Source organism: Nilaparvata lugens, chromosome 1 (assembly GCF_014356525.2).
Source record: "Nilaparvata lugens isolate BPH chromosome 1, ASM1435652v1, whole genome shotgun sequence".
In the NCBI taxonomy this organism is placed as follows: domain Eukaryota; kingdom Metazoa; phylum Arthropoda; class Insecta; order Hemiptera; family Delphacidae; genus Nilaparvata; species Nilaparvata lugens.
The window spans coordinates 16891405-16907004 of record NC_052504.1 but is presented as its reverse complement, the minus strand read 5'-3'; the positions used below and the strand labels follow the sequence as shown (position 1 = coordinate 16907004).

Here is a 15600-nt window from a genome sequence, read left to right as displayed (position 1 = left end):
AACCGCTTGATGGGATGAATGGAGTGCATCAGTGTTGCTAGAAAAACTAGAGGTGGTAAGCTCTTATTTAGTTTTCTAGAATTTATATAGCACCATCAACCATTTCTCACTCTATATTGAATGGATTTTTGAACCTACAAACACTTGCTATTGGAAAACTTAGCATCCTATATGATTTATATCAGTATCATTAAAAATTCATACTATATTGATATAAACTGTAACTGAAAGTAATATAAATCATTGCCTTCTACTTTCACATTAACTCCAAATTTAGGTTGTGATTCAATTCGAAAATAATAATGGTGAAGTTCAGTGATAAGTATTTGTCTGAATGTACTCAAAATTGGTAAAGTACGCGTCCCGTAGCTTTGCCTCCGTGACTTTGAAACTACAAGGCAAGGTAAGGTTCGCGGGGTGATATTCCTACTTTTAAAAAACATACGCTCTAGAGTACCTAGATCTCTAGACGGAGGAGGCTCCCTAAAGATGTTCGATGTTTTTGAACGGGTAGTATTGTAGTCTAGTTGCTCTCAGCTGATAGGCAAAGCTACGGGACCCGGGTTGTAACTTTCTAACGAGCTCAAATAATGAAGTTGAGTCCTGATTACAATGGAGCTTACTGTATTCGTTCTGTACTGACGTCACACACAATTAACTGCAATGAACAGTTTAAGTATGTTTCCACAATCGTTAGCTCCTAATATCACTTCTCCATCCCTTTAAAAATCACTCACAAGGGTTTTGTTGCAGACAAGACCAGGAGTCCTATCTCCGCCATGATAGAAGCATATAAAACAGCTGTAGTAGCTCAAGAAGGAAAACATTATTCTTATCTTCGTTTCATGTAAAATTTCAAATATTTTTAGAATTATTAAATAAGTTTCTTGTTTAGTTTTATCTTTGAAAGTAAATTAATTAGATGAATTGAAAATTCCATTAGATTTATAAATTAATATTAGAAGATTGAAAGATTAATAGGCCTATTGGTAGATTGATAGATCAATATTTTTACCATCTACTTGACTCCTGCCACAGTGAGACATCAGGCAATAGATCTTGCGTTATATTGAAATCAAGGGCAACACATCCAATATTTCAAAGCATGCTGCTACAGCTATTTATAATATTCAGACAGATTAAGTGATCCTAGCTGAATGCTGGTATTCATCTCCCAATATAGTAGATCACTCGACCCGAAATATACACTGAACCGAGATCAAAATAATGTTTTATTTTCAGCCACAAACAACGAATATATAAATATAGCCTATCTTGCATTCGTTTCTTCCTTCCGCATAGAAGCTGTTTTGACTGCTTATTTACAAATAAAAAATATAGCTTCTCTGATTTGATGAGCTATGGTTAACTGGTGAACAGAGAAAGTGTATCTTGTTAGAACTGCATAAATGATTGTTAACTCAAAATAATATTGGATGAATCATAATTATAACTAATTAATATCACTCAGAATACTCGTCAATGTTTATTTAGGGATTAATGCATGGGATATATATATATATATATATATATATATATATATATATATTTGGGAATTTATAGATTATTATCTTCTCTGTATTTATATTGAATGAAAAAGACTGAGAAATTGTCAAAAACCACTGATTTATTGATAATTAGAAAGACCTGTTTCGGTTATTGCACCATTGTCAATCTCTGATAAACTAAAACTAAATGCAAGAGCAGCAGACTTTATACCAGTAGGCGAGTACTGCTATTGGTCAAGGTCATGAACGCCTGCCATTGGCCCAGCTGGACAGTCTCCTCCCACTCAACGGTGTGTCAAAATGGCAGCTTAAGCAACAGAATCGCCATGATAAGAAAATTTACTTTCAGTACAAAATAAGAACCAAGAAAACAAGTGTGTAAGATAATAAAACAAATATGTAAATGGAAAACTATTGACTAATGTATGCTTACAATTTTATGATAAAATTAAATTCATAGTGTTGTATTGGTTGAAATGAATCTGGTCATTTAAACTATACTATTCTCTGTATTTCTGTGATCAATTTTTAATTCGTAAAGTTTCGCATTCTCAATTACTCTTCGATTTTTGATAGATGGAAACATAAATCGAAATAAACGGAAAAGAACATACATTCCTATTTCAGTACTTCTGGGCATGATCAATAAAAAAAACAAGCAGCTTCATTCACTTTATAATCTCTGTAAATATCTTGTGAGAGCTCAGAACACCAGACATGATATAACGAGTCAATTCAAAGCCTTGATAAGCCACAAAATGAAACCTGTACAGTTTCCCCAAGGTCCAATATTGAAATTGATGTGGAGGCTGAAGCCCTGGTCAACGCTTTGACGCTGCTTTCTTCCTTTACAAAAAATCTCATTTACCCGCAGCGTATACGTTCAAACAGAAGTCTGATAATCAGACAATCTCTCATACGCAAGCACCTATCCTTGCTCCCTCGCGATATCTACTCATTCTCTAGCTACAACCGCAGAGCAGTGTATTTGCGAATAATTGCCTCTCACTCTCTGTAACTTGGAATCATACGCTCGTCAAAGAGATCCCATTGCCTTCTCCGAACAAGCACAAGTAAGAATTGAAGGGATTCTACAGTGATGAAGTCACCATGACAAAGCATTTCAGAGCATCCATCATGTTCACTGTGCATCTGCTCACAAAGTTTACTTCCTTTGAATGCATGAATAATAATGTGCCCAAAATCGAATCCTTCAGGAATCTATTATTCAGCTCTAATGCTCCACGCACTAGCTCTAATATAATCATTATACTTCCTCTACGAGAATTGATGATTTCCTCTTGAATTCTCTCCTACTTAGAATCTAGGAAAGCATCTACTAATAAGAGAGAATAGGGTTGTGTTTATTCGGTTGTTCGCAACAAAACATGTTAACTTGTGGATTGTATACCGGAAGAACGAGAATTATCTAGATCTCCAAATTTTGCACATCGATTCTAAAAACATCAATCTCGTGTACCTCGAAGCCAAAATTTCAAATTTCCTTCTGGATTTTTCAGAATATTGATGTTCAAATTCCATTCATTGGACATGAATATAATAATATTATATTATGTACATTGATATTATACATAATATTATAATAAAATTATGTACATACCATATGTTACAGAACTATAATCCAGAGAGACTACCTCTTAGAAGAGGATGGTTAAAATATTGGTAACTGAATTAATAGCCAGACAAATGGGCTGTGTATATTAGTCCGTCCCCAATCATTTTTAAGAATTGTGTTTTGTTTATCAATATAAAGTCTAAAAAACATGTAAACTTGTTTGTTTGAATAAAGAAGAAAATAAACATTGAAACAAAACGACCTCAATAGACATTGAAGAGGATTCTGAGTGATATTAATTAGTTTAATTATGATTCATCCAATATTATTTTGAGTTAACAATCAATTATGCAGTTAATAACGAGCAAAGCTCGGTGTCCCGATATTATTCACTATGGGAGTGGCGACTGAAGCATATGCTTAGAAACAAAATATCAAAATTTAATATGAACTGAGTAAGAACTTTGTATGTTTGAAAGTCTATTCGTTTTTGGCAGCGACCGAAAACTAACCAAATCCAACGACACCGAACGGATCTGTAGGCCTATTATATACGTGTGATACAAACCTAACTTATAAAGTATTCGGTGAACACTGGAATTTATCGATAATGGGAATTGAATAACATAGGCCTACACTCAAAATTAAGTTGTAATTTTAAGCTGAAATGTTTTCGAAAAAGAATAGCTGTTAAAAGTTCAAGTTGAAGTTGTTAGAAAACAAATTTTAGCCCACCAAAATTTAGCCTACCGTGAATATTCGTGAAATTTATCATTAAAACTTCTAAGTGGGAGCCAGACTCCCTATTCAAGAAAGATCGCAAAATTCCATTGCTGCTTGTCAAAAAAATATTGCATGTCTCATGTGCCGTTTCCAATTTCCTATCGGTAGGTTCATAAACTCATAGTGGCAGGTATAGCGGACAATAAGAATATTTCCTCCCTTTGAATATCAACAAAATTCGAAGGACATTTCTACGAAATCTCATTCTATAAGAAGTCTCACTCAGAAGAATCCTTAGAAATTCAACGAATCCTTCTACCAGTGGAAGAACGAAAGAAGCCTTCTATACCAGTGATTCCAATCCCCATGAAAATTTCTGTATACTGCTATTTGATCAACCTTAAAAATTGGATTCCGAGAAAATTAATGAACCACTCTATTCTACCGAATTCAATGAAATTCATCCTGCTGAATATTTTTCTGTTTTCTTATTCTAGATACAAGGTATCCTTCATTAATTCCAAAAATGCGATATTGTGAAGTAAAATAATAAGTCTGTTGTTTTATACTCAACCTAATCGAAGTGAGAGGTATGGAATATAATGATGATTATTTTAAGAATATCTTTCGAATTTAGAGAATATGTTCTCGATTTTGTAATATAATATATTCAATATTCAAAGAGGAAACTTGGATTATGTGGATTAAATGAGTAAATTTGCGACAGTATCATGCTATCATCCTAAGCTTCACACAATGTTAGATATCCCTTTGAATAGCAGAAGATACTATCATCCCCATCAAACGCCTCTGTGATCTGTATCATAAGCAGTGAAATTAATATTCATGTATTTAATCAGGTTGTCATCAAACATAACTGTGAAGATATGTTTCGATTATTAAATAGTACATGTGTTTCTGCTTGAGCCACTGCTAGGTGACTATTGATCGATTCTAGATTTTAGCTGGAGCCTAGATAGAATGGAACTTCCACTTTTTCTCAGAAGGAGAATGTGATCTATCCTCTATAGTTATCTATAGCTATAGTTTAGATCATCAAATAAGAAGAAATTTAATGTTTTTGTGTAACCTGGATCTAGAGTAGTCCTTTTTTAGACGTTTTTGTAAACCTAGACTCTTTTGTAGGCTATCACGAAACATCCCAATTAACAACTCTCAACCAACATCACATTGAACCTAATCCAGTCTCCACCATTTCACCCTCTATTTCGAAGCATAGTTTTTTTATCAGAATTTTCGTATTCCAAAACACTGAATCTTCCAGAAAGTCATCAGAGGTTTAGCATGCAGACTACTTTACCCATCCATTTCTTCTACTGTCTCACTTGCACTTGAGATTCACAGTCTCGTTCGCAATAATACGGGATTTGCCTGTTCTCGAACAATCAGTAGTATGAGTATGGGAGTAAAATTAGACCATGATCTTGAGAATAAGAGTTAATGGGAAGTGCACAAAACTCAAGACTTAAGTAGGATTGCGAAGGCAACGCAAATGAGAACTAGTAAAGCTTCCTCATCCTTTTCCTCCTCTTAAATGTTAATTTCAGAATTGATTTGCCTTCTCCCCTAACAAGTTAATGAATGGAAATGTAGGCTGCCTGTCAAGTACAAAATGTTCTACAGAAATGAATATCTGTATATTACATTTCTCCTACTTGAAAGATCTTCTTTTCTCATGTCATATGAATAAAATCTTCACTAGTCACGTGAGAATTAATAAAGTAAGTACCTACAAAGAGTCATCTGGAGTCAACTGTAAATTTACTAACTGTTAATCCACTTCATCAACTAAAAATATAAAAAAAGAATAATATTTCAGTATACCTGAATCTGGATTTGCTATTTTGAAATAATCGAGAGGATTGAATTATTTCCAGCATAATATTATAGGTTCACGTTTCAATCAATAGCTTTCCGGAGTCCACTTTCGCGAATTCCACAAGAATGTGCATTTGACGCTTAATGGGAACTACGGCATTATCACAAATAATCTTCAGTAAGTTGACGGAACGTGCACAATGAAAAGTTGATAATTTCTAGATAAACTACAGCAATATAGAGATCTTGGAGTACTAGAAGAAGAATTTTAAACACAAGTCACTCATGCAATTTGGACATGAAAGCATCGTCCAACATGTAAACAACATCTTTCAACTGAAAAATCAAAGTTTCTATTAGCATGATTGGAAATTTAGCGTATTTTGTGACCAAAAATAATTTTTTCATCCGACTCAAAAATTATCGAAATTTGATTTTTGCTGTTTTTTAATCTTCCTTCACAGTACCCAGAATAGTCGCTTTTGTTCATCTGCACTAAGGATCAGTTCGCCACTTGCAAAATAAGTTTAGTTCACCACAGATGAGAGTAAAATAGCTTGTTATGAGAACGAACTATTTGCATCACTTTTTGTCTCCAGGAATAAATTCCTTTCCTTCCCATGTTTCGCAGGAATGCCCCTCAGCCCGTTTCACAAATTAATTCGAATAACTGGATTTTCAATCGATATCTGAATTTATTCCACAAAAAGCCATTCATTACATTTTTCATTATCGCTCTGCAAAATATTCGAATTGCATAGGAGATATCTCAGTCAAATTCAATAATATTTACAAAATATTTTCAACAATATATAAGTCTCCTCATTCAATATAGATATTTTGTATTGTGTCATATCTCAATAATCAAATTTTCATCGAATGTTTAACATTGGAAGATTACCCTGCACATCATTCAGTTGGTTCCACCATTACTACCAATCACTCAGTTGGTTCATATCTTACAAAAGGGTTATTAAATTCTTATACGCCCTTCTTTGGAGTCGACGTAGATTCGAATATTATAAGAAATAAACTGCATATAGATGAACCATTTCCAAACCTAGAGCTCATGTCGTCATCACGCCATCACCCTCAGAGGAAAACATTGGATTTAATCAAATAAATGAATACATGATATATGATCAGTGAATATTTTCACTATCCAGATATATAGGGAAGAAGAATGAAAAATGAGGATTGACAATATTGTATTACGGAGATTTTCCAGCTGGCCAGTTTATCCTATAGCTACTAGCTTCATTGCTTGATCCAGAAGTTGGTAAAGAAATGCAATATATGAACTCATATGAATAGCTCAACTCTACTCTACTTTTTTCAGTTTTGCTGACTCGAAAGATTGTGTTCGATATTTTTGGAGTTAGGAAGTTTCTGGTGAGAGAGAGCGAGAGGGCGAGAGAGAGAGAGAGAGAGAAGAGAGAGAACAGAGGAGAGAGGGAGTGAGAAAGCTCTCTGAACTTGGCGAAAGTCATCATTACATTTTTCCACCTCTGTGGAGAACATAAAATTGAACTCACAAAATAACTTTGTTGAAGAGTTTTCTTGTTCTATCTAGTGGGCCAGTCTCAGCATTTTCTTAGCTGTGAAAGACTCTTCCTATCATATTTCAATTGTTTTCTCTTTATTGCTCAGAATTATAAAATATTGAATTGGAATTTGATTGATTGTCTAGCCTTTGATACAGAGTTTCAAAGAAGAAACTCTCCCGACAGTGAATTTGTTAAGAATGTACCTAGTTGGGAACCATTCGATATCTTTTCAACTAGTTTGCCACTTTGCAAGTCTTGAATAGTATCGTTCTTTCTTCGTTGAACTATTTTAAAACATTATTCTGCAACATTTCCTGATCATCCCCACGGTGTCATCCATCCAGCAATCGTCTACCCAGCGAACACGCGCTACAAGTCCATGAAGCCTGACCTACAAATGTTGTCCTCCTAGCGACCGCTATCTGATGGAAGGCCCTACTCTTCAAATAAGCAGAAGAAGAGAGAGTCTCACAAATATACAATAAATGGGAGAGGTCATAAAATAAATTGAGAGTGCCATGTGTTATCCCAGATTAGAATGAATCCAGTTTCTTGAGTAGAAGAGGAGCATCTTTTTCAATCATTATTACTTGCGTTAAGTGAGATAGACCTACTGTTTATAGGTTATTATCCTAAATATTAGTTCCTGATAGATCTAGTTCTGATAGAAACAGTCGGATCATCTCTTAATTTTTGGCTCTCATTTCAGATGATTAAACATGAAAGGGGAAAAGTTCATTTTTGGCTCTCAATATGAGATTACAAATGAAGAATTGTTTGTTTTCTTTTTGGCAGTAAAGTATAAAGTATAAGAGGTTATCCGACTGGCTTTATCATGACTAGATCAACACTAATATTTTGCTCGAATAAACAGCTCGAAACTCTCCACTACCAAACTTGTATACACATATAAAATTTAATAATAATAATCCATTTGAAAGTAGAGATGATATATTTGTATTCATTTGATGATGTAATTCATTTTAAAATAAGTTGCTTACCTTTATGAAAAGTCTGCTCTCCCAGTACATCTGTACATTGCTTCCTTATCCAAAGGAATCTGGGAAAAATGAAATAAAAATATCCTTCATTGGGCGAAAAAACATCAAAGAAATCATTCTCAACCCTGCAGAATTCTTAATCAGTTTATAAGCATAAGATCAATTATACTTAAATATTAACATTCACAGCGATATGGGAAAAGGATACTAGAACCATTGAGAAAATGAACAATGTCTATAATCGCTGCTAGAACACACACTATAGGGTCATTAGTTGGGAGCGCAGTGTACTCAAATTCATAGCTGGGCCAATAAAAGCAGGAAAGCAGAGAGCTTAAATACTTCACCATGAACGATTTTTCCCATATAATTTTCATGAACAATACTGTGGAAAGAAAAACTGAAAACTATCTGCTATAATATGATGATAAGCGTTTTCTGAGTAGGCCTTAAGCTAATTTGATTATCCCAAAATCAACATAGCATTCTACTACTTTTGACAGATGATTCTGTTCTCACGTTCTTTGACGTTCATTGTTTGCCTTTCACTCATTCAGTCTATTGTCCATATAATAATATACGTGAAAAATATCTCTCAAAGAATCAATGGATATTTCTAACAAATGTTGAAATTCAACTATTGCGTTTATGCAACATCCACTCCTTGCAACGTTGATTCCAGAACGTTGAAAAAAACAAAAATATAATGTCTCCAAACCCGTGGCGGCGTGATTTTGACTTCCATGAGGTGGTGCCGCCCCAAGGACCAGCCACCCTTGGGCACTGGCCTGGTATGCCTAGTGGAAAATCCGATTCTGCCGGTTCTATGATTATGTTTGTTAGGCCCAATTAAGTGTCTTTGTTTATTCGTTAATTGAATAAAAACATAATAAATCAAAGTATCGAATGCTGATTTATTTCTTCAAATTTAGAAATGCTCGATTGATGGTTGATTGACAAAACTATAACCTATTGTGATATAGGGGACTCTCTACTTTCCACTCGTATCATCATCATAATCCTTCAACCCATGTATCATGATTGATATGAACATTCTATCGGGATACAACTTTTCAATTAATCTTACTGATTACAATCTTACTGATTACTTAATCTTACTGATAATTGATTACGTGATGCAGAAGGCGAACATTACTGGAACCTACTTCTGAAAATAATGAGTTATAGCATTGTAAAGCATTCAGCTTATCCGTACGATGAACACAAAAACTGGATGCATTGTTTCAAAAACTCTTGATAACGAGCTGTTTCGATTAGTTCTAAATTTGTAAGCTGGCCCTCAATTATGAAGAGGTGTTGATGTGTGTTTTACACAAAGCCGTGAACACAATAATAGAGAATGAATGGAGTTTATCAAGCCTCGAATCACTGAGGCACTATCTCTCTCTAAGCTCTCTGCTCTAAGCGAAGAGCAGTGAAGCATGCAACGGATCCCTCATTGATTCAATGAGGATAGAAACTCGGTTATTTGTTGAACGGTGGCGAACTCATTGTCAGCTGGCGCTTTTTTTTCATAAAGTGAGGCAGAATGCATTAGCGCACAAACACTTTTTCAATTGATAATTCAGGACCTGGGAAATAGTAAGCGCTTATCAGCTTCAAAGCCCATAAGCAAACAATGAAGCTCATGAGTATCATCTGTTTAATGCTATGCCCAAGGGAAAGTTTCGTACCCTACCTTCAACTTTCGATTGTACAATGTAGAACGAAAATAGAGAATTAACGAGGGAGCTAGGAACAAAAGGTTTTAATTTTATTATTTTGAACGAAGAGGAGAACTGGCTCTGAGAGAGATGTGAATTCTACTTTAACGAGATAAAAACACTTTGTCATTATTATAATGAACTTCTGTATTCATTGTTGTGACTTCAGTTGGTGAAAAAAAATTGAAATTCGAATTGAACCTGTTTTAATACGGTATACTAACTAATCATACAAATAGAGAATTGCTGTAGAAATGTATTTCTATCGGGTTCAGTCAAGGATTCATAATATGTGAATAAGATCTGATGATAAACGAACATCATATCTATATGAAAACAAGAAGTTTCTAGGAAAATCTATTCATTCACATACATACCAATTTCAATTATGAAAAATTGCTCAAAATAAATCAAACAAACGGCTAGTGGCAGACTATATATATTGGTTGTGCAAGCATCGGCTTTCTCAAATTCCAGATTTGAATGAAATTCAATCTTTAAACCTGAATCAAGAACGTCACCCTCTCTGTTATGAAGAATTTTCAACACAGGAATAATATAGAAATTAAAGGAAATGACATAAAAAATCTCTGAAGGATTTCTTGTTTGGTAAATCCATTAGATAATATAACATAATTATCATTTATTCATTTATTCATTTATTTATTTCATTGACAATTACAGATCATAATTATAATAAAATATAATATGATTGGGAGAAGACAACAGGCATAGCCCAAAAACTTTTTAGCCCAAAAAGTTTCAAAAAGAATAAGGTTAAGATTTCACTTTCACTTTAAAAAGTCCAATTTCAACTTCAAAACTAATGACAAAACTAAAAATTTCAAATTTTGATATTTAAAAACTGATTAAAAACAAAAATATTTCACTCAAAGCTCTACAAATTAGAAATTTTTGAGTAATTTTGCAAAATTTTGAGCCTGAAAAGAAACACAACTTCACTATTAGCACAGCTGATTATTTGATTATATGTGATTAGCACATCATCACCCTAAATATATTAGAAGATTAAAATTATACATTTTATATAATTCGCGACTTTTCGGCTTCGATCCTTCCGTGTTTGAGCTTCTCATCACATCATAAACTGTCTGGGTAACGCCTGTCATGACCAGACACTCTGGAAATTTTGAAATGTCGAATACCTACAACGTGACGTCCTATTCACCTGATGTTATTTTTCCCATGGATGATGGATGGATCTCAACTCATTATTATCTATCATCTATATCCAAAGAATTGTTTATAACAATGTGATTGATGTATTTTGAATGCGAAATGTTAGTCAATATCATTCACAATACACAATCCTTTTCGTTCAATAATTATACTTTTGCCCTGCCTCCATCATAGAGATCATTAAAACCAATGTACTCAGAACACATGTATTCTAGGTACACTGGTTAAAACTATAATCGGGGATCTGAACAGATGAGTCTGTAATATACATTTATCCAAGGTACCTGGAATACATTGTATTCTAGTATTCTAGTTGCATTTACCTGAATCTTGATGTGGGCTCAGTATCATATACCTCATCATTGACAGCTGTCAAGATACTTATGTGGAGTAAACTAATTATTCTTACTGAAATTTTTAGGGAATAAGAGCAAGAATCCAAGAATCCATTAGGATGGATTTCTTTTTCTGTATTTCAAAATCTTTCTCTCTAATATAAGTACTTCTGTTTCACTTGGAAATCGTATACCAAGATCTGTTAGTTCAAATACCATTAGAGCAATGTTACTTGCTCAGTGTTGATCAACAATGTATTATTTCAAATACTGTACAGTGATCCTTGTTTAGAATGATATTCTCACCCCATTTAAAAACTTACTTTTGGCAATAGGCTATATCGATTTTCGTGAATCATAATGCATTGAATGTTTTTTTCTATCTTCCACGTTGTCTTGATTTATTAGACAGTTGGGAGTTGACGTTACTATCAATTACGAAGGACAGTCTAGTCTAAAATTAAACAGAATCGAGGAGAAGCATATGAATGAATTATCACAGCTAAGAGAGCAGGAGTTGTGATAGTAAACAAACGTCGTCTATTTTAATATCAATGGAGAAAAAAAGTTTTTCAAGTGATGACCTAAGATCAAATCATTCATTCAACTCCACAAAGTTTTAGTCTGGTTAATGAACTCTCAAGAATGCTGTAAATTGCAAATTTATCCAACGGAAACAATATTTCTCAACTCATACTTGGAAAAACAATATGTCTTAGCCTTTCAATAACCTCAAATCTGGATTTGAATTTGATTGCATTATTCATGTGGTTATTGAAATGGAAATCTTCATCAATCCATCATTATCAAATCAAATGGTTCTAGAAATTGCTTTCTTTCTCTCTGTGTTTCTAAGATGTGAATCATTTTTTTCAAACACTCACATCTCCAAATCTATCCTTTCTTTGATCTATCTTCTGAGTATTCATGAAAAAATCCTCTTCTCTTCATAAATCTCACCACTGGTTATGAAGTCTTTACCATTGTACAGTTGCAAAGCTGAGAGGTTTCAATTTCTTCTAAATCTGAAGTCATTTCGACATTTCATCGTCTCAGTCATTCTCAATGGAATCCTGTGAGGCGTAACAGATAAATAATAAGAAGCCAGACAGTGCTTTACTTTGACACCCACTCGGAAAATGTAATGGCTTCATCACCAGAGATATTGTGTGAAAAGTTTGTTCGTTTACTACTCGCTCTTGAAGGATTTATGAAATATAATAGTGGAAATTGAAATTTTGAAACGTTAATAATAAGATATAATTGAGAATTTGTTTCAAGTATTGGTGAAATTACTCATATTTACCTACAAAATGAACTCATTCCGTGCTATTCTATTGTCCTAGGTAATATTTACCTATATTTACCTATCAGTCCTCAATGATAATATTATTACTGATTGTGTAGGTAAATATGAGTTATTATTGGTAATTGGTGAAATGATGAGTAATTTCACCAATACTTGAAATAGATTTTAATATTGTACTATTCATCAGAGATCCCTTCACAATCAGTAATGTAGGTAAATATGAGTAATTCTACCAATACTTGAAATAGATTTTAATATTGTACTATTCATCAGAGGCCCCTTCACAATCAGTAATAATTTTATCATTGAGGACTGAAAGTCTTGTAACCTCTATCATCCGAAATCACAGTATCAAGAAACACATGAGAAGCGAGCGTTGTATTCCTTGTAATCACGAAGGATGAATATTATTCTATAATAAGAACTGATTTCCACATCAGGTACCTCAATGATACATTCTTTACAAATAATTGCGTAAACTTGCTTCATCTTTTCTCACCTGATTTTTCCGCTTGCAAGTTTTTTATTTATTTTTTTGATGCTCAAATCATAAGTTTTTACAATTCGGCCAATAACGGTGGTTTGATCAGGACTGAAGATTCGGGATGAGATCCGATATCCACACAGCCACAATATCCCAGTTCAGATGTATCAGAGATCAATGACTAATCTCCAACACAGATTTCAATAATATATTCGTGCAAGGGGAATCCATCAAAAATAGGTAATTTTCAAAATAATTCATAAATAAAGAAAGCCCTCTTCTCTTTATAACTCTGACCACTAGTTATGGGGTTTCACATACAAATAATGTGATCGATGCTGTTTAAATAGCAAGTTCTGCATTCTAAAACTATCTTGGAACTACAACTACTTGGAACTTTATTTCGCCTCGTCCAAGAAAGGAGAAATTCAGGAGATTCTTCCTATATGTCGCTCCTCGTATTTTTTACCTTTTGCCTAGTGAAATAAAGGACGCTTGAAAAAATTCACACACTTGACCAAGAGTTGGCTATTGGAGAGGAATGAAGTGGAAACATTGTGTCACCTTGATCATTGGTTATAGGTACAATACAACTGAACCACAACATGTGGAATGGAATCTCTTCTGAAAATGACACTGATTGCAAAAGAATGAGAGAACTATCTGGATCTCTATATTCATGCAAAATACTTAATTCTCTCTAGGTTGCCTTCTTCGTCGCGGGAGGAGAGGAGAGGATTTTTTGTCGACAAAAAGTTTTCTCTTTAAGCTCTACATTTCAAGATATTGGAAACCATTCATGCCAAATTGAAAAAATACATTACTGTATAGGCAAGAAAAATCCTTTCTTGCCTGAATAAGAAGACATCCTTTCTACTCTGTGATTACAGAAAAAGTGAGAAACTCCTAAAAAATATATTTTCTCTCCATTTCCCAGCCAATGGGCTCTCTCCCAACACTCCACCTAATCGTCCAACTTCTCTAACCTGTAACCTCACACCTATCAATCAGTACCAGTATTCACACACTCCGCGTACAACGTCCCCCATCATCATAGTTTCCCCAATGAGGAATCACACAACATGTGATACAAGGTAGAGTGGCGATTAAGAACAGAAAGGCCTCTCTCAGACTGGTTGCACCCGATTAAGTTATTCCAACTACTATTGAGACTACCAGAGGGTTAAGTACTCGCTGTTGAGTGTATTCATTGATTTGTGATCAAGTAGTGTTGTCTGTAGCTCCTTCCTAGTAGAAAAGTTCCAAAACCACACAAATTTGAAGTCTAAAAATGTGAGTTCATGTATATGAATACTTGTACTAATATGAAAAGTCCAATTTTCCTCTAGAAGTTATCAGCACTATAGTTCATTTTCAATCACAAACTGTATAATATTGCTTTGACATGTCACTTTTCAAAAGCATTTATCAGAAGAAGAAGAAGAAGAAGAAGAAGAAGACGAAGAAGAAGAAGAAGAAGAAGAAGAAAGAAGAAGAAGAAGAAGAAGAAGAAGAAGAAGAAGAAGAAAGAAGAAGAAGAAGAAGAAGAGAAGAAGAAGAAAGAAGAAGAAGAAGAAGAAGAAGAAAGAAGAAGAAGAAGAAGAAGAAGAAGAAGAAGAAGAAGAAGAAAGAAGAAGAAGAAGAAGAAGAAGAAGAAGAAGAAGAAGAAGAAGAAGAAGAAGAAGAAAAGAAGAAGAAGAAGAAGAAAGAAGAAGAAGAAAGAAGAAGAAGAAGAAGAAGAAGAAGAGAAGAAGAAGAAAAGAGAGAAGAAGAAGAAGAAGAAGAAGAAAGAAGAAGAAGAAGAAGAAGAAGAAGAAGAGAAGAAGAAGAAGAAGAAGAAGAAGAAGAAGAAGAAGAAGAAGAAGAAGAAGAAGAAGAAGAAGAAGAAGTAGAGGCGAATTGTGTAGAGGCGATAATTGCACATGGAACTTTTCATAGTTGTTTGACTTTGATTAATTGATTTATTGTCATGAACTACTTCTATTATTAACTACTACTACTACTATCCATTCAAGTACAATATTATTTCCATTGAAGATTGGGACTAATTGTATGCATTTTCAGTATATGATTAGAGAATGGTATTGCATTTCTGGATGGAATTTAAATATGATATATTGACACACGATACAGGATCCAATTGTTTCATAATGTTCCAAGGGATTGTTCCAAAGGAAAACGTATGCATGGTTTGGAGTATTGAAATATCCAAACTTCGAGAAGTACTGTATTCATGACTTCATGATTTCAATCAGGAATCTCAGTGAAATATCACGAGTGCACAATAACCAAATAGCGTATTATATCGAATATCATCTTGATTGCTAAGAAGAGTTTATTGAACATTTTTAACT

At 33.9% G+C, this 15600-nt stretch overlaps 1 protein-coding gene across 1 annotated transcript in view; it reads right to left on the bottom strand.

Annotated features, from left to right (window-relative positions):
* LOC111052157 (pyrokinin-1 receptor) overlaps positions 1 to 15600 on the bottom strand; it is a 119555-nt gene that overhangs the window by 86355 nt on the left and 17600 nt on the right. The window contains exon 3 of the mRNA XM_039432288.1: positions 8195 to 8253. Coding sequence (XP_039288222.1) covers positions 8195 to 8224 — 30 coding nt within the window. The 5' untranslated portion in view covers positions 8225 to 8253. The remainder of the gene's footprint in view (positions 1 to 8194; positions 8254 to 15600) is intronic.